The sequence below is a fragment of the Nipponia nippon genome, unplaced genomic scaffold (genome assembly GCF_047370975.1).
Source record: "Nipponia nippon isolate SJK-2023a ecotype South Korea unplaced genomic scaffold, ASM4737097v1 scaffold_6, whole genome shotgun sequence".
NCBI lineage: Eukaryota > Metazoa > Chordata > Aves > Pelecaniformes > Threskiornithidae > Nipponia > Nipponia nippon.
This window is the reverse complement of record NW_028262380.1, coordinates 39,447,284-39,469,125: the sequence shown is the minus strand read 5'-3', so window position 1 is coordinate 39,469,125 and position 21,842 is coordinate 39,447,284. Positions and strand designations below refer to the sequence as shown.

Here is a 21,842-nt window from a genome sequence, read left to right as displayed (position 1 = left end):
TCTGATAAGAGAGACGGAGTTAGTCTCAGTTTGGAACACAGTCTATTCTAGTCACCTGCATACTTTCTCAGGAGTTAGAAACTCTAGGATCAATTGTTCTCCATTTCCCAGGGGAAGGATGCACCACTGATTATCCAGGTATCAACAGATTGCTGTAGCAGCTTAAAGAAGACGCCACATTCTCTTTTTTGAAAAAAATTGCTTTGCTTGGACATCTAACCAAAGGAGGCGGTTCACGGCTATGAATCCAGACTGCAGAGAGGCATCTAGGCAACTCCATGGCACTTCCAGATAGTACCCAGCTCAGTGTACAAGTGAGTCATGTTCTCAGACATAACTCTTCCCTTACACTGCATAAGGAAAATAGGTGACTGCTTGAAGTTACGCAGCAGGGTATCCAGTAGCAGGAACTGGCATTGTTCCCTGTGTGGCTAATGGAGAGAAAGACCTAATGAGGCCTCTGCTCTAAATCACTGTCTGGTGAGGTGTCTACCTTTCGCCATTGATTAGATAGGGAGTTCAGAGTTTCCATTACCTTACAAATATAGTATAGTCGATGGACCTCAATTATTACTGAATTTTAGGGAGTGTGAATAGCTTCCCTCTCTCCTTTTAAGTCTAATTCCCTCTTGTGGATTTAACCCTTTGGTCTGAACAAAAGAAAAATTCAGATTTAAGATAGATTAGTTCTGCTTTCTCTTCTTTTTTCCCCCCAGCAAAGGCCAAGAGATTAATACAGTACAAAGGTCTCTTAGGAAACAAGTATGATTTTCAGTGTTTGAAAGCAATCCACATCTAATTCCTGACTGAAAATGGCAAAATTACTCTGCTGAAAACTAACATGTCAAACTAGCCAAGATTTTCAATGACTATTTTTTTTAATCTCTAGGGAAATCAAGAATTGATACAGAGATAAGAAGCTATTTTTTCTAACAGAGTGGTGACTTGCTTACAGCCGAACAGTCATTGACAGGTGAATCTGTCATACTATTAATCACTACTCAGGGAAATCCTGGTACTATTGTGACAATATCAAAATATTAGTAACTTTTTAAAATATAATCACACACATAATTAAGTGGTTTGGGTTTTTTTGCATCCTCTATCTGTCTTACTCATGCCCTGCTTTGGCAACATAAAGTACAATGTATTGAACTTACAAATAAGAAATTGACTTTCTTGTTTAGTATATGAATTGGAACCCTAGGAATATGCTTATCTGGGCCCAGTTTTCAATTGGTATAAACTTGTATAGTACTATTAAGTTTCAACTATCCCTTTTATTTCCAAATCATTAATCAGAAGTATTTTCAACATATACTCCATGTTCAGTGAGAATAGTACATAAGTTGTAGCATTTTATTGTGGCTGCAACAATGAAATAAATGCAAGAAACTCCCATACTAGAACTGTTATTCACAACTTAGTTCATAATTTTATATTGATACTTTACTGCAATTTCCAAAGAACCTCCTTGGTCTATATCTTTACAATAACTGCAGCTGTAAAAAACAAAGTTTAGTATGTAATAGCATGTTTTCTGTAATGGAAAGTAAGAACTTTCCACCAATAAAAGGATCCCAGCACTCAAGGCATTATTTTTTTTTTGAGATAACTGACAAAAAATAATTTAACTATGCATCCATATCAACTATTCATGACCTTCAAAAATCACTGGTAGACCAGGAATTCAGAACCAGAACACATTCCCTGAACAGTGCAACTGTTTGGATTAATTGCGTTAACAGACTTAATTTAGAAGGATTTGGTAATGTTTTTACAAGGTTTAGGAAGGATTTCATTAGGATTTGTCCTGGTTTCAGCTGGGATAGAGTTAATTTTCTTGCTAGTAGCTGGTATAGTGCTGTGTTCTGGATTTAGTATGAGAATAATATTGGTAACACACTGATGTTTTAGTTGTTGCTAAGTAGAGTTTACACTAGTCAAGGACTTTTCAGCTTCCTATGCTCTGCCAGGTGCACAAGAAGCTGGGAGGGGGCCCAGCCAGGACAGCTGACCCAGACTGGCCAAAGGGCTATGCCATACCGTATGATGTCACACTCAGTATATAAACCAGGGGGAACTGGCTGGGGGGTGGTGACTGCTGCTTGGGAACTGGCTGGGCATCGGTTGGCGGGTGATGAGCAATTGCATTGTGCATCACTTATTTTGTATATTCTTTTATCATTATTATTATTTTCCCTTCCTTTTTTGTACTATTAAACTGTCTTTATCTCAACCCATGAATTTTACTTTTTTTTTACTCACTCATCCCAGTGAGGGGCGGAGTGAGAGAACAGCTGTGTGGTGTTTAGCTGCCTACCGGGTTAAACCACAACAGATTACATGATGAGCAATTCTGAGTGTGCTTAACTGTTCACATTAACTCTCTAGGCAACCATGAAACAGATCAGTCATCCACTGCTTATTAATTCTTCCGAGATTTTGTCACCGTAAAGGGAATGTCTTTGTAGTTCACTGTATACTTCAACCAGCCAGAAGGAAAAAACTATGTCTTAAGAGAGAATCTCAATGCTGACATTGTTCTTCGGACTGTTGGATTAGAACAGGGTGTGCTTGTATTCTGCATATTTCTGTTCTCTTGTGTTGCCTTCAGAGAAATGTAACTTTACTGTTTGGTCTAAAATGATATTCCATTTAAATTAGTCTATATTTGCCATATGATAATATTCCTTGCCAACATCTTTTTTCAAAGTTTTGTTAATTACAAATTTAACTTATGATTTTAAACTGCACGTCAACGTTCTAAGACTAACGCATTAATCCAAGGGAGAAAATGCACATAAAACAAAGAGTTTGAGGAACTGGATGCTGGTAGCTCTACTCTTGCAAATTAACCACATCAATTTTATGCCAAATGTCCTGTGACGTGAACTGGTACAACAAGGCAGGGAATCGAGGTTTCTGTATAAATTCAGGAAAACTGAATTAAAAAAAGGATTGTATACTTTTATAATTCAGGGAGACTTGAAATTTTTGAGAGAAATGTACTTTTCTTTGTTTTTTTCTAATGAGATCATAACTGCAATAATGTACCAGCTATGTCAGCAAAAATATGAGCGTCCACTTCCGAGCACACTGTTCTATCGTATGCTATTATCTGAATGTAAATATTGCAAATGCACAACAAATCAAGAAATGGTGCCTGAGAACACCAGTGGGAACAATAGCAGAGGCAGCTGGGCACACAGCTACAACAACAGGGGACAAATTTATGAGCATATGTAGATTTACTCAATTTCTGTTTTAAAAATGGATTTTACCCTTCACTGCAGGTGACTTGCCATTATTTGCTATATCAATTATCATAGTACAGTAGAATGCTATGAATTTGTTGATGTAGCAGCAGACAGGAAGTAAAAAATAGTCAAATGTTAAACTTACACTCAAGTGAGATTTATTTGCTTGTTTGTTCTTGAAATTTGCACATTTAATTACCTGTGGGACAGATTATTTCTTGTGTACATTGGATTTTTCAAAGTCAAAATAAGGTGTGAACAACTATTGATGGAATTACCTGCCAAGGAATGTTATATTCTAATAAAGAACCCTGAAATAAATTTAATGAAAGCTTTTATTTTGTAAGCAATCCATCAGCCTGCTTTTAAAACTTGCATCTTACAAAATATGTTCCCTTGTAGCCTGGGAAGTGCAGCACTGAAACTGAATGGCAGCAACTGAGATTTTCTGACTCAAGAAATTACTGTTACAAAAGCAGCTAAGATTTTTCTACTTGGAACGCTGTAAAACACAAACAGTTACATATTTCTGTCTTGGCTGCACTACTATGTCATTAAAAAACTGTATCAGCAATAATTTTGCCCAACAACTGTTCTTCGTTCAGCTGCTGTCATTTTGTTACTTTTACCTAAAAAACATCCTGATTTAGAGTTCAGCATGGGGCATTTGTTTCAAACTATAAAACTGTCAGACTGGTATCTCTTCCCATTGTTGCAAATGTACTCTTAAACACTTTTCTTAAAGCGAAGAAACTCCCAAATGTTTATCAACCACCAACAACACTTTAATATAAAGTTCACCAATAGTAGTTTGTACGTACCTGGAATTCAACTTCTAGTGGAATAAAAGCGCATGCAAAAGGTAACTGCAGAATCTCTAGTTAAAATTCATTGTTCACATGAGCGGAAAAAGGGGTAGAGAACCTTAATAAATGGTTAGTATTGAAGCTTCTGATGCATCTGCAGAATTAGATGTGGAATTGAAAACCCAATCTGCTGTAACACACTGCACAAAACATCTACTGAAAAATATCCAGTTATACAATCCCTTATCATGAAAAACCTTATGTTTGATAACCAAGTAATAGGAATTGTTATTGTCTGTACTTTTAAGGTGCTTACATATGAATATAGAAACTCAAGTTATGTATCAATTTCTAACTGCCTGCGAAGAACAGTAAGGCAGGACTCAAGGGCAGCAAAAAAATCAGTTTGAGTCTCACATACCATTTTGGAACATTAGTGATTTCTGCTCTCTGACTAGTGAGCTTAATTCTCTGGCTAACGATTGCCTTATTGTTTTAATTTAGAATGATCACAGCAATAACATCACTGCAAAAAAGAAAAAAAAATACATTTGCAACAACGGGTAGCATACCCTAACTTTAGTAGCACACCTGAATTCAGAGTTTTATTTCAGCAAACATAATTCCTTTAACCTGATTTAGTCACTTCCTGTCAGGAAAAAAAAAGTTATTCTTTTAGGAATAAGACGCATTTTGACTGAACCCAGATAAAAGACTGGATACGGACTGTTTATACAATAAATAATATTAATTGAAAGATTTCAAGCAGTGTGAGTATGCGTCACGAGGTGGACATTAGAAAATGGTGTCTCATGTTCCACCTTCAAATGCAAGTTCCCTCAATTTTCTTAAAGCTCATGGAGTTTATTACTCCCGTTCTTACTTCAAATGCAGCAGGGAAAGGAGCATTTTCCTTGTGTAAACTTGGACTGATTGCAAAAACCTATTAAATATTGACTTTTTTAAGGCTGAAATTAACTTCCAATTGTGCATTAAGTAAGTCTTAAAATGAGCGACAGCTCATTAGGTATTTGAGGACATTAGAAGTTCACGCTGAGGAACAAAAAAAAAAAATTGGATATACCGTGTTTTCCCTGAAGGGTCTCACAAAACAAAGCTTTGTGATTAACGTTCCCGTCCACGCAAAAGGTAGTCTAAGCTTAAACATCAGCCGGCTGGGACTGGAAGAGAAACAAGAGGCTGGGTTAGGCCGGGCCCGCCTCCCTGGCCTCCCCCAGGCCGGCGGCGGCCGCCCCTCCCCGCCCCCGTGAGAGGCACCCCCACGCGGACACCACTCGCCCAGCCCCGCGGCTGGACCTGGCCCGCCCGCGGAGCCCTTCGCGGCAGATCAAGAGCGCCCGTGGGGTTTCTTTCCGTCAGTCTCGGCCCGAACTCCCCCAGGGGCCCCGGCCGTACCCCGGCAACCCTGACAGGCCCGCGGTAGCGGCCCGGCGCTCACCAGGGCGGCCGGGCGGAGGCGGGGCGACCCCCGGCGCGGCAGCACCGCCCCCAAGCGAGCGGCGGATTTGAACGGAAGAGGCGGGCGGGCGCGGAGCGCTCGGCGGTGCCCCGCGGCCATGGTTGAGGGCCCGGGCTGCGCGCTCTGCGGAGAGAGGCTGCGGGCGCGGGTGCGGCGGGGCCAGGCGGTGCGGAGCGCCCGGGGCAGCGCCCCGCCAGCCGGAGCCGGCGGCGCGGTGAGGGGCCGGGGCGGAGGGGGCGCGCCTCGGCGGCCGTTGGCGGGGCGGGACAGGACAGGACAGGACAGCCGCCTCTCCTCAGGGGCAGCGCGGGGCTTGAGCTGCCGGGTGTGCTCGGTGGTAAAGGCCGACAGGTTTGGGGGAGAGGAAATGAATCTCGGAGCCGTCAGGAGTCGCTGGGGTGCGGGGCTGGCCGGCCTGGCGGGCCTGAGCACAGGGTGGTTGGTACCGTCGACGTGGCCTCCCGGGCTGCGGCAGAGCTCCCGTGCCCCCGCTGCCGTCGTCTGGGGGGTCGTCTGTGGATACTGTCTTTATTCTTCCTTTAAATTATAAAATATCCTTGTCGTCAACATCATAAATAAGTCTGAGCAGGTCGGACGTGTAAAGAGGTGCTGAAACTGTAGAAACATAGGGGGTTTGGGAAATAATGAGGGAAAGTTTTTAGAATTGCTCTTGTTCACTTAGGGTAAATTTTAAAATATCATTTAGCTTCAAGAAACCTACAATACAAGGAAAATTATAGCAGCCGTTCCTAATTGTAATTTTCTCATAATCGTGTAAGTCTTTACAAGTCTGAATGAAACATGATGAGAGAAAGGTACACATTGGCCTGCAGAACAGAAGCTTTTAATTCTATTACCTTTTTAAAAAAAATTATTTTAATTGCACCAACTATTTAAGTAAAGAATGTGGTATCTGCTGTCAGTGTCCGCAGTATGTAATTTTTCTACTAGTTTTTATCCTTTCTGTTGGCAGCATAAAATAATTCACCAGTACAAAACTCTGCTGGGGCTTGTGAGACCTTCTGGTAGAAGGAAAAGTTAGGATGTCAGTAAGCAGACCTAGCTGATGAGCTGTGAAGATACAGTCCTCTGGTTTTGAGGTGGCTAAGGTATTTTTTTTTCATGCCTGGTTTTGCTCAGCTGTGAGAAATTGTGCATTCCTTGTGTCCCAAGTAAGTATACTGGATGCCTCCAGACAGAAAGTTGGGGAATCTTTCCCCACCTTCAGTGTATAAAAGGCAGTGTAGGAGAGTTTGTGATTAAGGCTCAATAAGATAGTACTTCAATGAAAGAACAGCTTAAGGAAGAATGTGGTTCAAGATATGTCTGTCTAAAAAGTCAACAGCAGTATATGGGTTTGTATCTTTCAGGACTAAGCTTTTTGAAGTAAGGATTTATGCTCCTATGGTTTCAAAAAGAAATTTAATTCCCTTAAATATAGTCATGGTCACAACTTTGTACAGTAAAAGTCACCTCAGGGCAGACTTTCTTCATTGGCAAATGACCATGATAAGAGTCTTGGGCTCTTTAGATCTCACAGTGGCTGCTAACCATGGGCAAAGCCTTGGCCGCTGTTGAAGACTACACTGTTTAAGAGAGTTCATACTATGATGACTGTAAGGGCTGACGTGATACCAAAATGGTATGAATTTAACTTAAAATATTTTGAAAAATCAAGTCAGTTTTCCATCTCAGTCACTTCTTACTCTGGTTTAGTTTAAACAAACCTGAGTGTCTTAACACTAAAATAAACCTTATTGCACACCAACTTACTTTAATACTTTTATTGGAAGGGATGATCTGTTTATGTTTGTGAAAGCAAAATTTTGCTTTCTTCCTATTTTCATAATAGGCAAAGTAAATGATGTTATGCAAAAAATGTTGTTATTTTTCTACTTGACAGAATAATAACCATAAAACCTTCTAAATGTGTATCATTTCAAGGTAATAATACAGTGGGAGATTGTATAGAGAATAGCTCTGAAATTTCACTAACTAGCTGAAGCTTTGCTGATTTACCAGAGTCGCTTTAATACATATTTGCTTTGCAATTGAGTGTTGTGATTGAAGCACTGGTACACGTATCTGTGCCTTGCAGTTAGGGCTCTGATGACAGTGAATATACTGCTTGCAGATTTCAGCAGGTTCCGGGAAACTTGAGGTGCTAGTTAGGGGGACCTTGACAGGCTGAGAAAAATGCGCTGGCAGAAACTTAAGTTCAGCATTTGCAGGACTTGCAGAGTCGTGCACGTGGAACAGAATAATGTCATGCAATGGCATGGGCCTGGCTGCTGGTCAGATGGAAAATGGCTCCGCAGAAAAAAAGGACCTAGGGTCCTATACCAGCTGTGTCCAAGTCACTAGCTGCCCTTCCAAGGAAGAGGGCCAGCCCAATACTGGGCTGTGCTAACGACAATGTAGCCAGCAGGCTGAGGAGAGTGATTCTTAGCTCTGTTCAGCACTTGCAAGGCTGCATCTGGATTACTGTGTTCAGTTTTCGATTCTCCAGCAGGAAAAAGATAAACTAGAGTGAGTCCCCTGGTATGATTAGCAGGCTGAAGCACATGACGCACAAGCAGAAGCTGATAGAACTGGGTTTTTATTGCTCTCTTCAGCTACCTAAAAGGAAGGTATGGAGGAGACAGAGCTAGACTTGTCAGAGGTGCACAGTAGGATGAGAGGCAGCAGATGCAGGGGACAACAGAAGAAATTCTGATAAGGTATTAGGAAAAATTTTCCATCACAACAATAGTGAAGCCCTGGAACAAGGGCCCAGAGAGACAAGAGTCTCCATCCGTGGAGCTACTCTGCACTTAACTAGACAAGACCGTGGGCTGCCTGATGTAAGTCAGCCCTGCTTTGAGCAGGTGTTTGGACTAGATAACCTGTAGAGGTCCCTTCTTATAATTTCAGTGGAGTTTCATGTGCTAAGCAAGAAAAGATTATTTCTTCAATCTCACAATTATATTTTTCTTGACCTCTAGTAGTGTCCCACCTGCTGTTCAACATCTTCTGAGATTAGACTTTCAGCTACTGGGAAGAGAGAAATGTCTCTCTGGGGTCTGTGGAGGCTTTTCTGTAACACACAATGCCCTGTGTGAAACATGGAAAGCATATTATTATCTTGGATAGAAACTCCAGCAAGCGGCATTTGGAGAAGGACGTAGGTCTGCAAATGGCAGAATTGACACACTAACAAGTATTTAATATTCAAACTGTACCCGTTTAGTTTACATTAGCCTGAAACTCTTATTGCGAATTCATGACTTGAAGGAAAAGGTATAAAATACCCTGATAAAAAAGATGTATTGTTTCAATTCAAAAAATAATGACCTGAGTTACGACAGCATTAGCAATAGTGACTGTCTGCTTCCTGGGTTAATAGAATCATTGGTTTTGATACAGCTGCTTAAGGAGAAAAGGTTTAATATTGTTCAAGTTGGAAAATTAGTTCATACAGCTACTTGCTGAATGTGTACTGATGCTAGAATCAAAGTAATAGAAATTCTGTTTTAATCTTTGTGTGTGTGTACTTGTTTTCAGACTGCTGCAAGTGAAGAGAACACCTCTGGTCATGATTTCCTTGTTGGACATGTTTACAGGGGTGTGGAGACATTGGGAAAAGAACTTTTTATGTATTTTGATCAGAAAGCTTTAAGGTAAGAGGAGAGAAAAAGGCTTCCTATGCATTCAGACTGTACGTATTTGGGGGTGGTTGTCTTGTTCTTGCTAATGTCAGTTTCAGAGAACTGAAAGTTAAGTGTTAGGGAGAAACTTCTCAGCAGCCTCTCTGCAGTGCCAGAAATACTGGATATAGTCACTTACATTTTCAGTAATTTATTGCTTTATTCTTAGTCTAAGATTCCATGTAAAGGTATCTGAAAAGGACAGTTATTCCTTGAAATGCTTCATTTCAAACAGGACATTGCATTTTCTAGGGACAGAACTCAGAGAAGTGCATGCAGTTACAGTTACTTAATATCTTCCACTACAAACTGCACTTGCAATTTCTTTTAACTTTCCTTAAGAAATTTAGACCGAAATTCTGTACTTTTAATGATTCAATTGCTCTGATAAGAAACTCATGTGAAAAACTTGCCAAACTTAGAATATTCTGTGTATATACATATATGCTGCCTGCCTGCCTTTCTTTAAATGATATTAACAACTCCTTGGTTTGGAAGTATGGTTTGAAATTTGGCAGTTACTTAACTTGGAGTTAAGTAACTCTTAACTTTCTAGTGAAACCATGTCTCCTAGACAAATGGTAAAACTGCCGAATCGTTGTTTGTTCATGCTTTGCAGAGCTTATTAGGGGTTTGTTGGCAAGTTGAAGATTTGTCATATGCTTTAACCCCTTGGACATCTTCTGGTACTAGCCACCAAGGCTGTATTTGGAGTCTAGTTTACTTTTTCTAGTTCAATATGCTTCTGTACCGCAAAGTCAACTGAAAATAAGTCTAACCAAATGCACAGTGTAATGGATTATTAAAAAATCCCCTCTCATTCTTTATGGTAATTAGTATAGAATACATAAGTAAGGCCCTTATATTTAATAGGTAAGGCTTGCATTTAATGCTTTTCTTTTACCCCTCTACTTGCAACATAATTCTAATCTTTCTAAATCTTTAAAAGGGAAAACAACAACACTTCTATGTTCAGTGTAGTCTTTGTCACCTAGTGACTGATCTAGAACAAAGGTGTAAGGTCATGATTTTTGTTCATTTAAAACTGGTAATATCAACAAATACCTTACAATTCTGTGACATAATATTTTGCCAGTGGCACTGCTGTTACAGGAGGGAGATGGAAAATGCTTGGCTGTGAGTTTACAGGGGTTGCATGCTGGATAAATAAAGGCAGTGATATATTAGTCATTGCCTGGGGTGATGTGTAGACTGATCTTTGGTAGCAGGGGCCTGCTGGTTATCAGATATAGTGCTAATGCTTATTTCTTCTAGCGTTAGAGAATTGCAGCTAGTCTTACAAGCACATACGAGTCTTTACATGACAATCATACCAGTAACTAGTAGGACAGGACTGCATACGTGTTTAAAGCTACCCATGTTTGTGAAGGATAGGATTATGGTCCTAATCAGTTTCTCTTGCTTTGTATTTGTTTATTAAATAGAAACAGAGAAGAAAAAGCAGTTTTAAAAAAGAAAAAGATAAGTCAAGTTATAAAGGAAGATAAAAAAGGCAGGGGAGGTAACTGATAGGGATGTTAGCCTTTTTTAAATGACTATTGCATGTATTACAAATTGATTGGATAAGTAAAGGAGTAACTTATATAATAAGAAAGCATTGTTTCAACAGACTGAGTTACATTATCAGAAGAAAAAAGCTAAGGAATGTAAGTATTTTGCAAAAGTTCTCTTCAAAGACAAAGAAAATGTGGCCAAGTTCTAGTATGGAAAATATAATCCTTGAACTCTGAAAGATCTTAAATAATTCTTAAGCTTTCTAGCCAATGCAATAACTTATTGTACTTAATGAAAACAACTTTCAGTTATCATTTGATAATAAGCTTAAAAGTTTTGTCAATTTATCAGTTACTGTAGATCTAGAAACTGTATTTAAGAAGTCCCTTTAGTCATCTCACTTATTTGACTGGAAACATTGTAGAAGCTATGTACAGTAAAGGTCTCCTCTGCGCAGGATGCAGAAGTTACTTATTATCAGATAATGAAGATCTTCATTCTCTTGTTTTAAAGATATACGTTATGCATCTTAAAGATGTTGAGGGGAGGTAGAGGAAGGCTTCAGAAAATGCATCTTAACAGCAGTCTAAGATTGGCTGCCAGGATTGTTATTGGGAGAGGAAATAAGGAATATGCCTTCAGAGGATATATTATTTCTCTATTAAAGTTAACTCTCAAATATAGGACTTTCTTGTCATGAGGAGTGTTACTGATATACAGATTCTGTATTTGTACATAGTTTCTCAACATAACAAAACCAGCTTTTCTCATCTGCTGAGATTACCTATAAAAAGGTGGTAGTCATGCTGGAATAATGTTAGTCAGACATGTCTTGTGAAAGACTGGGCCATGAAGGGTAATTAACTCATTTTATGCTCCTGGATTTTCTCAAGTGGTGAATGACTGCCTGGTGGGAGAAGATAACCTGGCCATGAAATTGTTTTATACAGTTTGGCTACTGCTTGCCTGACTTGCAAATGAGGAGGATACTTCTGAAGTGTTGCCATGTTGTGTATAGCAATTAGCAAACGAAGTTCAATATATTTGCAATCCATGGTGGGCAGTAGAAGCTTTTTTTTTTTAGGAGTACAAATAAGCAATGACACCTTCTGAAGAAATTAGTACTTCTACTTTTTGATGTCCATTTAAACAAGGAAATTAAAGTCATTGAAGAAAGTTAAGGTTTTTTGGAAGATCTGAGGATTGGGTTTGGTTTTTGGGTTTTTTTGTTTTGTTTCTTTTTTTCGATTTTGCCTTGAAAGTCACTTAAATAATCAATGAAAGTTGAAAAAAATTCTCTGATACTCGTGAGTTGTGCAGGAAAGACTTCCAGGGACTGCATGTTTTGCCATGGAAATGATATAGTTATGTGAGAGAGATTGTCTTGGGTTTAGTTTCTGTAGTGTGCTATTACTGTAAATTTGGAGTGATAAATTGTTTAGAAAAGCTTCTGAAAATTGGTAGTGCACATATGTTTTTGCATAACTGAAAATGGACAAAAATATTCTTAAGAAAGAGATAATTGTTGACTCCAAGTCCCTTAAAGGAAAGACGTCTGTTGTCTTTACTGGAAATGTATCTTGGCCCTTAGAACTTGATAATGTGAATTGTCACTGTTTTTTACATCTCCATATTATAGTTTGACTGTGCTGTTACTAATCTTTTATTTTTATGGGGAAAAATGTTTCAAATAAAAGCAGATCTTTACAATATTATGTAGCACTAAATAATTCTAAAACATCACCTTTTTACTTTAAAACAACAAAAAATCATCAACTCCTTACTACTAGCTATCACTGAATAACAGATTCTAGGTTTAATTAGCGTAGCTTTTCTATTTGTAATTAAAATGAGAAGACTTCTGTTTTGCCCTATTTCAGGACATCAAAGGTAACAAAACACATTGGGGTGGAATTTTGTAAATTTTTTAAGGCTTTTGAATATAAATGTGTAGCGATGACTCAATTATTTTTTTCTAGTCATGAACTGACAAGTCACTAAGGTAGCTAATAGTTGTGATTCTTAATGCTCCTTTTAAGCAGTATACTGGAGCTTGGTAAATGAAACCATCAGCTATTAATGTGAATGCTGTTTCTTTAAAAAGAACTTTCTGGAAGTATTTACTGCATTACCATTTGGTAGCAAGATGCAGAGCTTGGTTTAAAAGGAAATTTGACTAGTTAAGCCTGTGCAGTACTATTCATGGCACTTGAGAACTGGAAATGGCTATTGAAAATAAAAGTGGCTGAAATGACTATATCACCTGAACTGACTTATAAGAGTGTTTTGGAAAGACACAGGTTTTTAAAAATTGAAAAAAAATTAATGAATAAATGCTATGAGGAAGTTACATAAAGAGTTGACTTTAAGACTATGCCTAATGAAATGTTGTCTTAATCTATCTGTAAATATTTAAAATGCCTATCCTTCCTGAAATGTAGTGAAGAGGAGTTAAAAGGAAATATACACCTGATGTGTTTCTTTGGTCATTTGTGTAGTTTAATCTGTTAAATCTTTTTGTAGCTACGAAATAATCCAATATATACAATGTATAGAAGTAGGACACTCCCTCTATCTTATGTTTTTTTAGGACTTGAATGTACCAGGTGAATTTGTAATAAATAATATGTATGAGACCATAGTCAAATGTCCTTTGCTCAAGTATACTAGCTCTCAGTAAAAATATATTATAAAATGTAAGACCTCTTAAAGTGTTAGTGAACTGTAAAAGCAATGCTTGAAAGAGTCTGTTCCACTCCTTTTCCATCTGTGCATTTTTCAGTTTATTTCTTTTATAAATTTTTAATTGACCTGCAGGTTTTGCCTTGGTTGAGGCAAAGAAAAGCAGAAAACAACATATGGCAGGTGTTAATTGCTTTGTTTATGGCGTTATTGGATAGAGCTTTGATATGATAACAGTGTTGGCAATATGGAGACTGAAATCTTTCCTTTCATACCAGGCGACTTCTGCCTGATTTAACAGAAAATTGTCTGGTAAAGTAGCCTCATTTCTTTCAGCTTCCCTGAGGACTTAAGAACCTATGTTGGAAGACCAGCATGTCAAGTGAAAGTATCTAAGTGCAATACACCAGAAAAGTGTGTTACTTAATAATCAGGTTTGACTTCTGTATAATGAATTATGAAGACGACTGGAAAACTGCTATGTTTTGCAGTGGTTTTGACTTGGGGAGGGTTATTCTCTGGGAATTGAGCGCTATGTAAGCAAATAGTTTGTTGCTGTGTTTCTCTTAATGACTAGAATTAATGTACATGCATACTGACTTGGTTAGGTAAGAATAGTTCAAAACTTCAAAAATAGACTAGTGTAATGTTTGGAAATACTGTTAAGATAAAATACCCCTAAGAACTCTCTTTCTTTCTGAGGATTCACTTTGGTATGAACGGTTCCATGCGCATTAATCCTGATGGAAGCAAAGACAGAAATGGAGCACTACCAGTTTTGGAGATACAGCTCACAGAGGATACTATTTGTTTTTTTGAAGTGACAGTAGAGTATAGGTAAGCAGAAACTAACTAAATAAAACACACAGCTTGGTTTGTTTATTTTCATAACATTCTTAAAAGAACATAGTGAAAAATCACACACAAATTAAGTGCTTGAATGCCATCATAGACACAAAGAAACAAAACAAAACTTTCTAAACATATTGGTGTGGTAATTTAATTTTGTTAGTTTTGTATCTGTTTACATACAATTAAAGTAGTTCTATGCCATATTCTTAGATAGTGTCAAGACTGGGAATGAAATTTGGATTTAATTCCGTCCTTAGATCTGAATACTGAACCCCCATTGCTTCTTTAATTTCCACACAAGTCTCACTTCCTTGACAAGGATAAGGACCTGCGATGATTACTGCTTTCAAATTTTTATGCTCCCAAGGTTGTGGTTTTGTTTTCTTTTCAGAAGCAAATTGGTATAATTGTTCTAATCGGCATTAAGTGGATGTTTTTGCCCATCAGCATTGTACTTCTCACTGCTAATAAAAATAACATAGCAAGCCTGATTTTAAAGCATTTGAGGCTCGCAGGTGAAAAGCAGCATGTAAATTCAAGTAACGTATACATGTATATTTAAGATTACAAAACATAAAAGCTTATGCAAGCCTGAGACTTCTTGTGCTGTATTATTTTCAGACTATTATGCTTAACCTAATAAAATCAAAGGTTAAGAAAATATATCTTTTATTGTCATATTGTAACTACTGGACCATGTAACCATACAGTTAGTTATGTTTGATGGTCCAAACACATGGTCTTTCCATGTTGGAAGTAGTTTTAAATCAAGGACCTGGCAATTATTTTTCAAATTAATATGAACAAAATGAGGATGATTTCTTGTATATTGGACCAGATGCGTGTTCCACGCATGTATCATTGACCTGTTTTGGGGAGGGGCGGTTAATGTCATTTCTGTGCCTCTTCCCGTCGCTGGTATTTTCATGGTTTCTGTTATCTGCATATAATTTTCTATTATACTCTCATGTGTTGTTTTTAAAACCATACTGTTATATTAGCATATAATTAAAATAAAAATAAATCTTACTGTATTTTTCTCTTGCAGAAATGCAGCTGAGAGTGAGCGGAAGGTGAGAATGATGGAAAGCTTGGATGTCTGTTCTCCAAAGTTTAGCTTCTTAAGAGCAGAAAGTGAGATTAAGCAGCAGAAAAACCGCATGTTGTGTGATGTGTTACTGGATCAAGCAGTATTACCTGGAGTGGGAAATATTATAAAAAATGAAGCGCTGTTTGACAGTGGTCTTCATCCAGCTGTTAAGGTGGGTGAAATGTCTCAAGATTGTTTTTAATGACACCAAAGCATTAAGAATGTAAATACATATTTATAAAACATTTTGTCATCTTCTTACCTTTGTTTTATCATCTGTCATTTCTTAAGTTATTCTAAGACAGTAAATTAATGTTTTATCATTATAACTGGAGATACTTGTCACGGCATTCCTTGGAACCTGTTGCCGCTACTCCTGCCTCACAGAGTGGACATATTTTGTGGGGCTAAGCCTTCTCTCTTACAACCTGAAACCTCTCCTTAGTAGGGAATTCATTTAACTTTCAAATCCTGACTTTGGCAACCTGTTGTACTACCATTAAATTGTCAGCCTATAAATGAAGGAAAGTGAAGAGTACTCAGGTTTTCTTTGTTCAGTTACTACTCAAAATGGTTTATGTGGTAGAGTTGATTATTTTTACAGCTGCTTCTTCCACTTCCTGTCCTACTAGCTGGCATCATTTGTTTTTCTACCATTGTTTACCGTATTTTTTTGGTTAAGATCCTCAAGCATGTGTCTCCAAGCTTTGGTTGAAAAGAAGTCTGATGTTTGTAAAACAGATTGAGATTACATAGAATGTAAAGGAAAGCACATGAAGATAGCAACAAAGGTTTTTTAAACATATTTCTGAAAGTTCTTCATAGGATCAGTCTGGATTTTAATTGTCTCTGCAATGCGAGCTGGCAGAGGAAAGAAAAATGTGACTTAAAATTTTGAGTTCTTAACAAAAATGTGTTTGGTTGATACATCTCTCTAATTGTGATGCCTTTGGCTCAAGTATCTTCCTGAAGATCTCTCGCAGGAAAGAGCCTCTGATGATAGGTAGGTTGTATCATAATCCATGAGGAAATTAACTCCACATAATTCCTGTGATCAGGAACTCTTAGGTCAATATAGAGGAAACAACTGAAATGTTTACCTAATGTTTTACGCAGATGAGGCAAAGTACATTGTTTGGTATTCACACAATGAGTTTATAGAATGTGAAATGAACTGTTTTACTGAGATGATATATATAATGTGAAGTCAGAGAATTATTGTAACAGGAAGCAATGCAATTCCACATCAGCTGAAGGTGTTCAAAGTGCCTCTGTGTTATAGGTCTTTCTGCTGTTGTCCCTTAGCATCATAATATTCTAAAAATATTCTTGTCTTATTTACAGGTTTGCCAACTGACAGATGAGCATATAAGTCACTTGGTGAAAATGACACGTGATTTTACCCTGCTTTTTTATAAGGTATTGCCACATGTTTCTGAGAAACCTCCAAAACCTGACTCCGGCACGTTAGCTATATGTGATCATCTGGTGAAAACAGTAAAAACATGCAACAGGACAAGTGTTCCCATGGATAGGAATGTTGGTTTCTGTGCTCTTTATTAATTGTGAATTGTCAAATGATGGAAAGGTGGGGGAGTCTAGACTGTAAGAACGTGCGCAGCCGTGGCCCAGTTGCAGCAGAAGAATTTGACAGATGCTGCCTGAGGGCCAGTACAGTTTAGCTGTCCATGAGCTGTAACGTCACTCTGAACGTGTCAGAATTGATGTAGGTTAAGCACACACTTACATGTAAGATAACATAAAGGTCATTCTTCAAACTGGGAACTAGAAATTGCCCCAGGGAAGTATGAGGGTAATTCATGTGGCTTCCTTTATGAAACTTGAAATAGCAAGTATATTTATTTGACTAAATAGATTGTAACTTCTAACAACTTTTTTTTTTCTAACTGAAACAACTTTTTTGGTTGCTAAAGTGAAATAAATTCAAGCTTCTCCCTACTGCCACAACCTCACTAGGATTTCAGTTCTTCCTCTGTAAACGCTATAATTCCTGGTTGTTCTTTAACTTTCCAAAATAGAAAAAGAGAGAATTTGACCTAATTCTTATATGTTTTTCTTCTTTAAGCTGCATGCAGAGAGATGACCAGCAGCAGTGAAATTCTTGTCTGTATCTCTTGGTATTCATGAAAGGCAAGGAGCTAGTGCGGCTAAAAATTCTTTTTTTGGTAGGCTAGGAGGAGGGCACTTAACTTTCCTAATACCATCTTTCAGTCATAAAGGCTAAAAATGTAATTTGTTTAATAGTCTGCTTAAATGTCTGCTTTCCCCCAACCCACTGAAGAGCAGTTTAGTCTGTTGGCTAGGGAAATCTTTTCATTCTCGAAACTTCATAGTGAAGTCTACCAGTAAAAGGGTAGCATCCAGTTCTGCAACAACGATAATACTAGGAGATTTAAACGTGTCACGGGCTTTTAGACTGACAATAAACAAACAAGTTAAACTTTCTATAGCTCAATTTAGCCATTTTCAAAACTTTTTAAATCTATACTTAGCAAGTATTCACCAGTCAAGTGCTTTTAAAGGAGAGCTAGCCCCCCCAAGTCTCTTTAAGATAAAAACATAACAAAAATAGGTTAATGAGAGGGGTACTTCTTGATCATTTTTATAGACTGTTAGAGTGTTTGTAGTAATCATACTATATCATTTGTAGTAACACCTTACAGATGCAAAGTTGAGGAATCTTGTTTGTGTAAAAAGCTGTTGCTTTTGTTTGTTTTTTTAAAAAACTGGATGGGAGGAAACTAATAAGAAACTATCTGTAAAACTTGAGGAGAAATCTTGAGGAGAAAGCAAACTGCTTGTGAATATTAATGCAAATATGTATTAGTAATTACTTCTGATTGAATTATGGGATTGAACCGCAAAAGCATTCTCATTCAGCGAGGCTGATGAATAAGAGCACAGCAGAAGCAAAGGTGCTGTGCTCAAAGACACCTGTATTTTGGGAAAGCTCCAAGGGTCTTCATGCATTACGGAGCTAGAGCTATTGAACCCTGCCAGAGCTGGGATGGTATTGCTGGGCCAGCTGTGGTATCGTTTGAACTGTGCCCAAGGAACGGCGATTGTAATGCAGAAACTCGTGTGGCTCCGCAGACTTGGCTGCCTCTCTGCTGGGCTTTTCTTGTTTGTTTTTTGTTTTTCTGCCAGTTTTAGCTGGGGTATGTCTGTGCTGACTCCATGTGAATTGTCTCATGAAATGTGCCTGCTTGTCAGCCCTCTGGAGGCTATTTAGGTCACTGTGCCCTTTGGGCTTGTATTATACTTAATTTACTATGACTTTCTGCCAGGATCTGGGGAGCTTGCCATAGTGACAAGTGGCTTTTCATGAGCCAACTTGTCTGGCATGGCCAGTGCTAAGATGAAGCTGAGCAACTTTACTGGGCACTACCCGACTCCTGCAGAATCTCTGGAATATTTCTTCATTGCTCAGTTCTTTAGGTTTTGGGAAGGTTGATTAACCCAGATTGTAGCATCAGGTCTGAGCTGGCTCTGTGGTGCGTTTTAGGCTCTTTTTGGGGTGAGGGAAGGTGGTGTTGGTATTCTGTTTTATGTTTGCTTTATTTTTGTTTTCTATGCTGCATTGATCGGAGCTCATCAGCTCTTTAAGAACAGTCCTGCAAGTGCCAGGTCAAAGATGACTGGCGCTGAATCAGAGCTAGCTGGTCTAGCTGAACTCAGGGGGTCCCTAGCATGTATTTGCTTGCACCATGCTAGTATGGTTTTTTGCCTTGTCTTTTATTTCATTATGTGGAGAATTCCAGACACTGTTATACCTGATTTGAAGTCAATTCTTTTCATAAAAGAATATTAAATACAGATGATAGCCCTTACGAGTATGCCTTAAATATCTTTATTTAGTCATTGAGCTATCAGTTTACGTAGAGTTTTTTATTTTAGCTTCAGTTGAATTGTAGAAGGACTGACATAAAATTTATATTGTGTCTCTAACTTGAGTTTTAAACATGTTCTTTTTTAGTGCCGCAAAACTGGGTCTCCACTCTACAAACACTACAAAGTATACAAGCGCCCAGCCTGTGGTCAGTGCAATGGGAAGATCACTGTGTGTCGTTTAGGAGAGAATAACAGGATGACTTACTTCTGCTCTCAATGTCAAAAGGCAGATCCCCAGCTTATCAATGTTAGGTATGATGGTAACTTTATAACACTTAAGCATTGCTCTTCTCAAAGTGCTGTTATAGTAAGAGGACATCACTGCTGAAGTAGAATGGATCCTTGTGCGTTTTATATCTAAATTCACTTGACTTTGCAAAAGAAAAATATTTTGGCCATTGGTATCTAAAAATGGCTAAAAGCTTTAATTCTTTGATACTGTTTCTTTCAAAGGCCCCATCTGTTATGAAATAGCTATTACTTTAATCAAATGTAGGAATTATAAAACAATTCAGAGTACTCGGAATTATTCCATGCTTCTGGAAAAATTGCCCCTTGTTCTTGGTGTTACCAATATAATAGGCTTGGATGTTTACACACAGCTGAGTTGAATGGCATAAGGAAGGTAGGATTTGTGTCTCTATTTCTTTTCATAGAATAGACCCTTCAGTCCTGGAATATCTAAATAGCTGTGCATCTATGCAATTTTATTCTGGCTGTAGAGTCACACTGAGGAAAACTAAAACTTCAGTAAATTCTGAGTGCAGCAAATATTGTAGGGCTTAGGACTTTTTTTTTTTCTTCCTCCGTATCAGATTTGGAAAGCTTTTACTACAGGTGTGCCACCAGAGACACTTTCAGTTCTACATAAATTGTGCTAGCAGCAGCTTTCCTCCTTTTATTTCAGAAAAGCACAAAACGCATTTGATATCACAAAGGGTCAAAAGGTAAAAGTTCCAAAAGCACCTTATTCAGACTCTTACATACCTAAGTTATTCTTGAAAACTTTCATCTGAGATTTCAGAATCTTGCCTTTTTATACTGAGCTCTGTCAATCTGATAAAAGATACCGCTCTGCTTTGCAAACTTTGCCTTCATTAGTGTGTGTGTGTATATATATATATATTTTTTTTTTTTTTAGGTAAGATTTACAGAACACACAAGTCCCTTTCCCGCCTCCAACCTTCTTTCAAGATTTAGATGGCTGAAGGGATTTTGGTTAAAGCTTAAAAATCACCTTTGAGTACAGATCAAATACAGAAAATTCCAGCATGGAAGATAAATATTTCACATGCTGATAACCCCAATCTACTGTATTTTCAGAAAATAATAATGAGAAATGTTTTGCAGAAGGGTAGGAAGACAGCAGTGTTCTGTTGAGTCAGATAACTAGAAAACGATGCAAAGAAAAAAAATCTTTCTCTCTCTGTTCTAGAACAAGTAGTGGTTTGTTTTTTGTTGTTGTGGGGTTTTTTTTGTTTTTTTAAACAAATAATTAAAGAGTGGTATATTTCAGTGAAAAACATGGTAATGGTAGCTATAAAATAAAAAGGTTGTTTCTTGTGTTGTCCTCATCCTAATGGTCGGGTCTTTGTGTTCTATTGCTCTGTTTTCTATTATGCAGTAACTATTACCAAATAAAAGTGTGTTTAGCTCAAGTGGTTTATCTGCCATTCCAAGCTTTTCACGTTTGAAGACTGAAAGGAGCCTCTGTGATCAGACTGACTTGCTATGGGTCATAAACTGTAGAATTTAACTCAGTGGTTCTCGGGTCAAGTCAAGTAGCTTATGATTTTGCTCAACTGAAAAAATGAAGAAAATACCCATTATAAGCTACCTCATCAAATTCAAATGTACTTTGAATCTTTAAAATACACTTTCCTCCCATTAAAGTGCTTAAATTCTTAGGATTAAAAAAAAAAAGTCTCCAAAAAGTGCATAATTCCACAACAACTATGGAGAAAAATGCTTGATAACTTATCAACCATAGTACTTAAAAATTTACATACATATCTTACTGAACAGGTAAGTTCAAGTTGCATTTAACATGCTAACAGTGTTTGGATACTATGACAAAATTAGTCCTTGGTACATGTAGTGACTGTAAAATAGTAACTATGATTCTAAATCAGTGTATCAGCACAGGAAGTATTATAATTTACAGGAAAATAAATAAAATTAAAACTATAGAGGTGTCTGGAGTACAGCTTTGGCTCACCAGTCACAGCTAGGACATTCCTGAGCTCTTTCTGATGAAAAAAAAAAAGCACAAAAAGAAAAAGAAAATCCTGAACACGCTCCTAAATGTTAAAAGGCTTTCCAGCAAATGATGACACACAAGAAAGACTTCCTAACTTTTAAGGTTTTCAGTTCTGTCGGCTGTTACGATAACAAAGTGGTCTAATGGGGACTATTTAAATGAGAGTAAAAATAATTGTTTGCTAGATTGTGTGACTTTCTGTAGTTCAGCTTCTGAACAGTTCTTCATCCAGTAATGCATTTGTTAGTAAGCGTTCTGTACAATGGATGGGGGAAAGTACTGAAACAGTCTCCCTTTCT

At 37.9% G+C, this 21,842-nt stretch overlaps 1 protein-coding gene across 2 annotated transcripts in view; it reads left to right on the top strand.

Moving 5' to 3' along the window:
• Positions 1 to 262: 262 nt before the first annotated feature.
• NEIL3 (nei like DNA glycosylase 3) overlaps positions 263 to 21,842 on the top strand; it is a 28,621-nt gene continuing 7,041 nt past the window's right edge. Inside the window, exons 1-6 of one of the 2 annotated variants that reach the window (XM_087736975.1) lie at positions 263 to 314; positions 9,090 to 9,205; positions 14,132 to 14,266; positions 15,330 to 15,543; positions 16,716 to 16,790; positions 19,369 to 19,535. In XM_087736975.1, the coding sequence (XP_087593101.1) occupies positions 279 to 314; positions 9,090 to 9,205; positions 14,132 to 14,266; positions 15,330 to 15,543; positions 16,716 to 16,790; positions 19,369 to 19,535 (743 nt within the window). In that variant the 5' untranslated portion in view covers positions 263 to 278. Of the gene's footprint in view, positions 315 to 5,430; positions 5,761 to 9,089; positions 9,206 to 14,131; positions 14,267 to 15,329; positions 15,544 to 16,715; positions 16,791 to 19,368; positions 19,536 to 21,842 lie in introns of those variants that run through there. The other variant, XM_087736974.1, reaches the window with a different exon arrangement.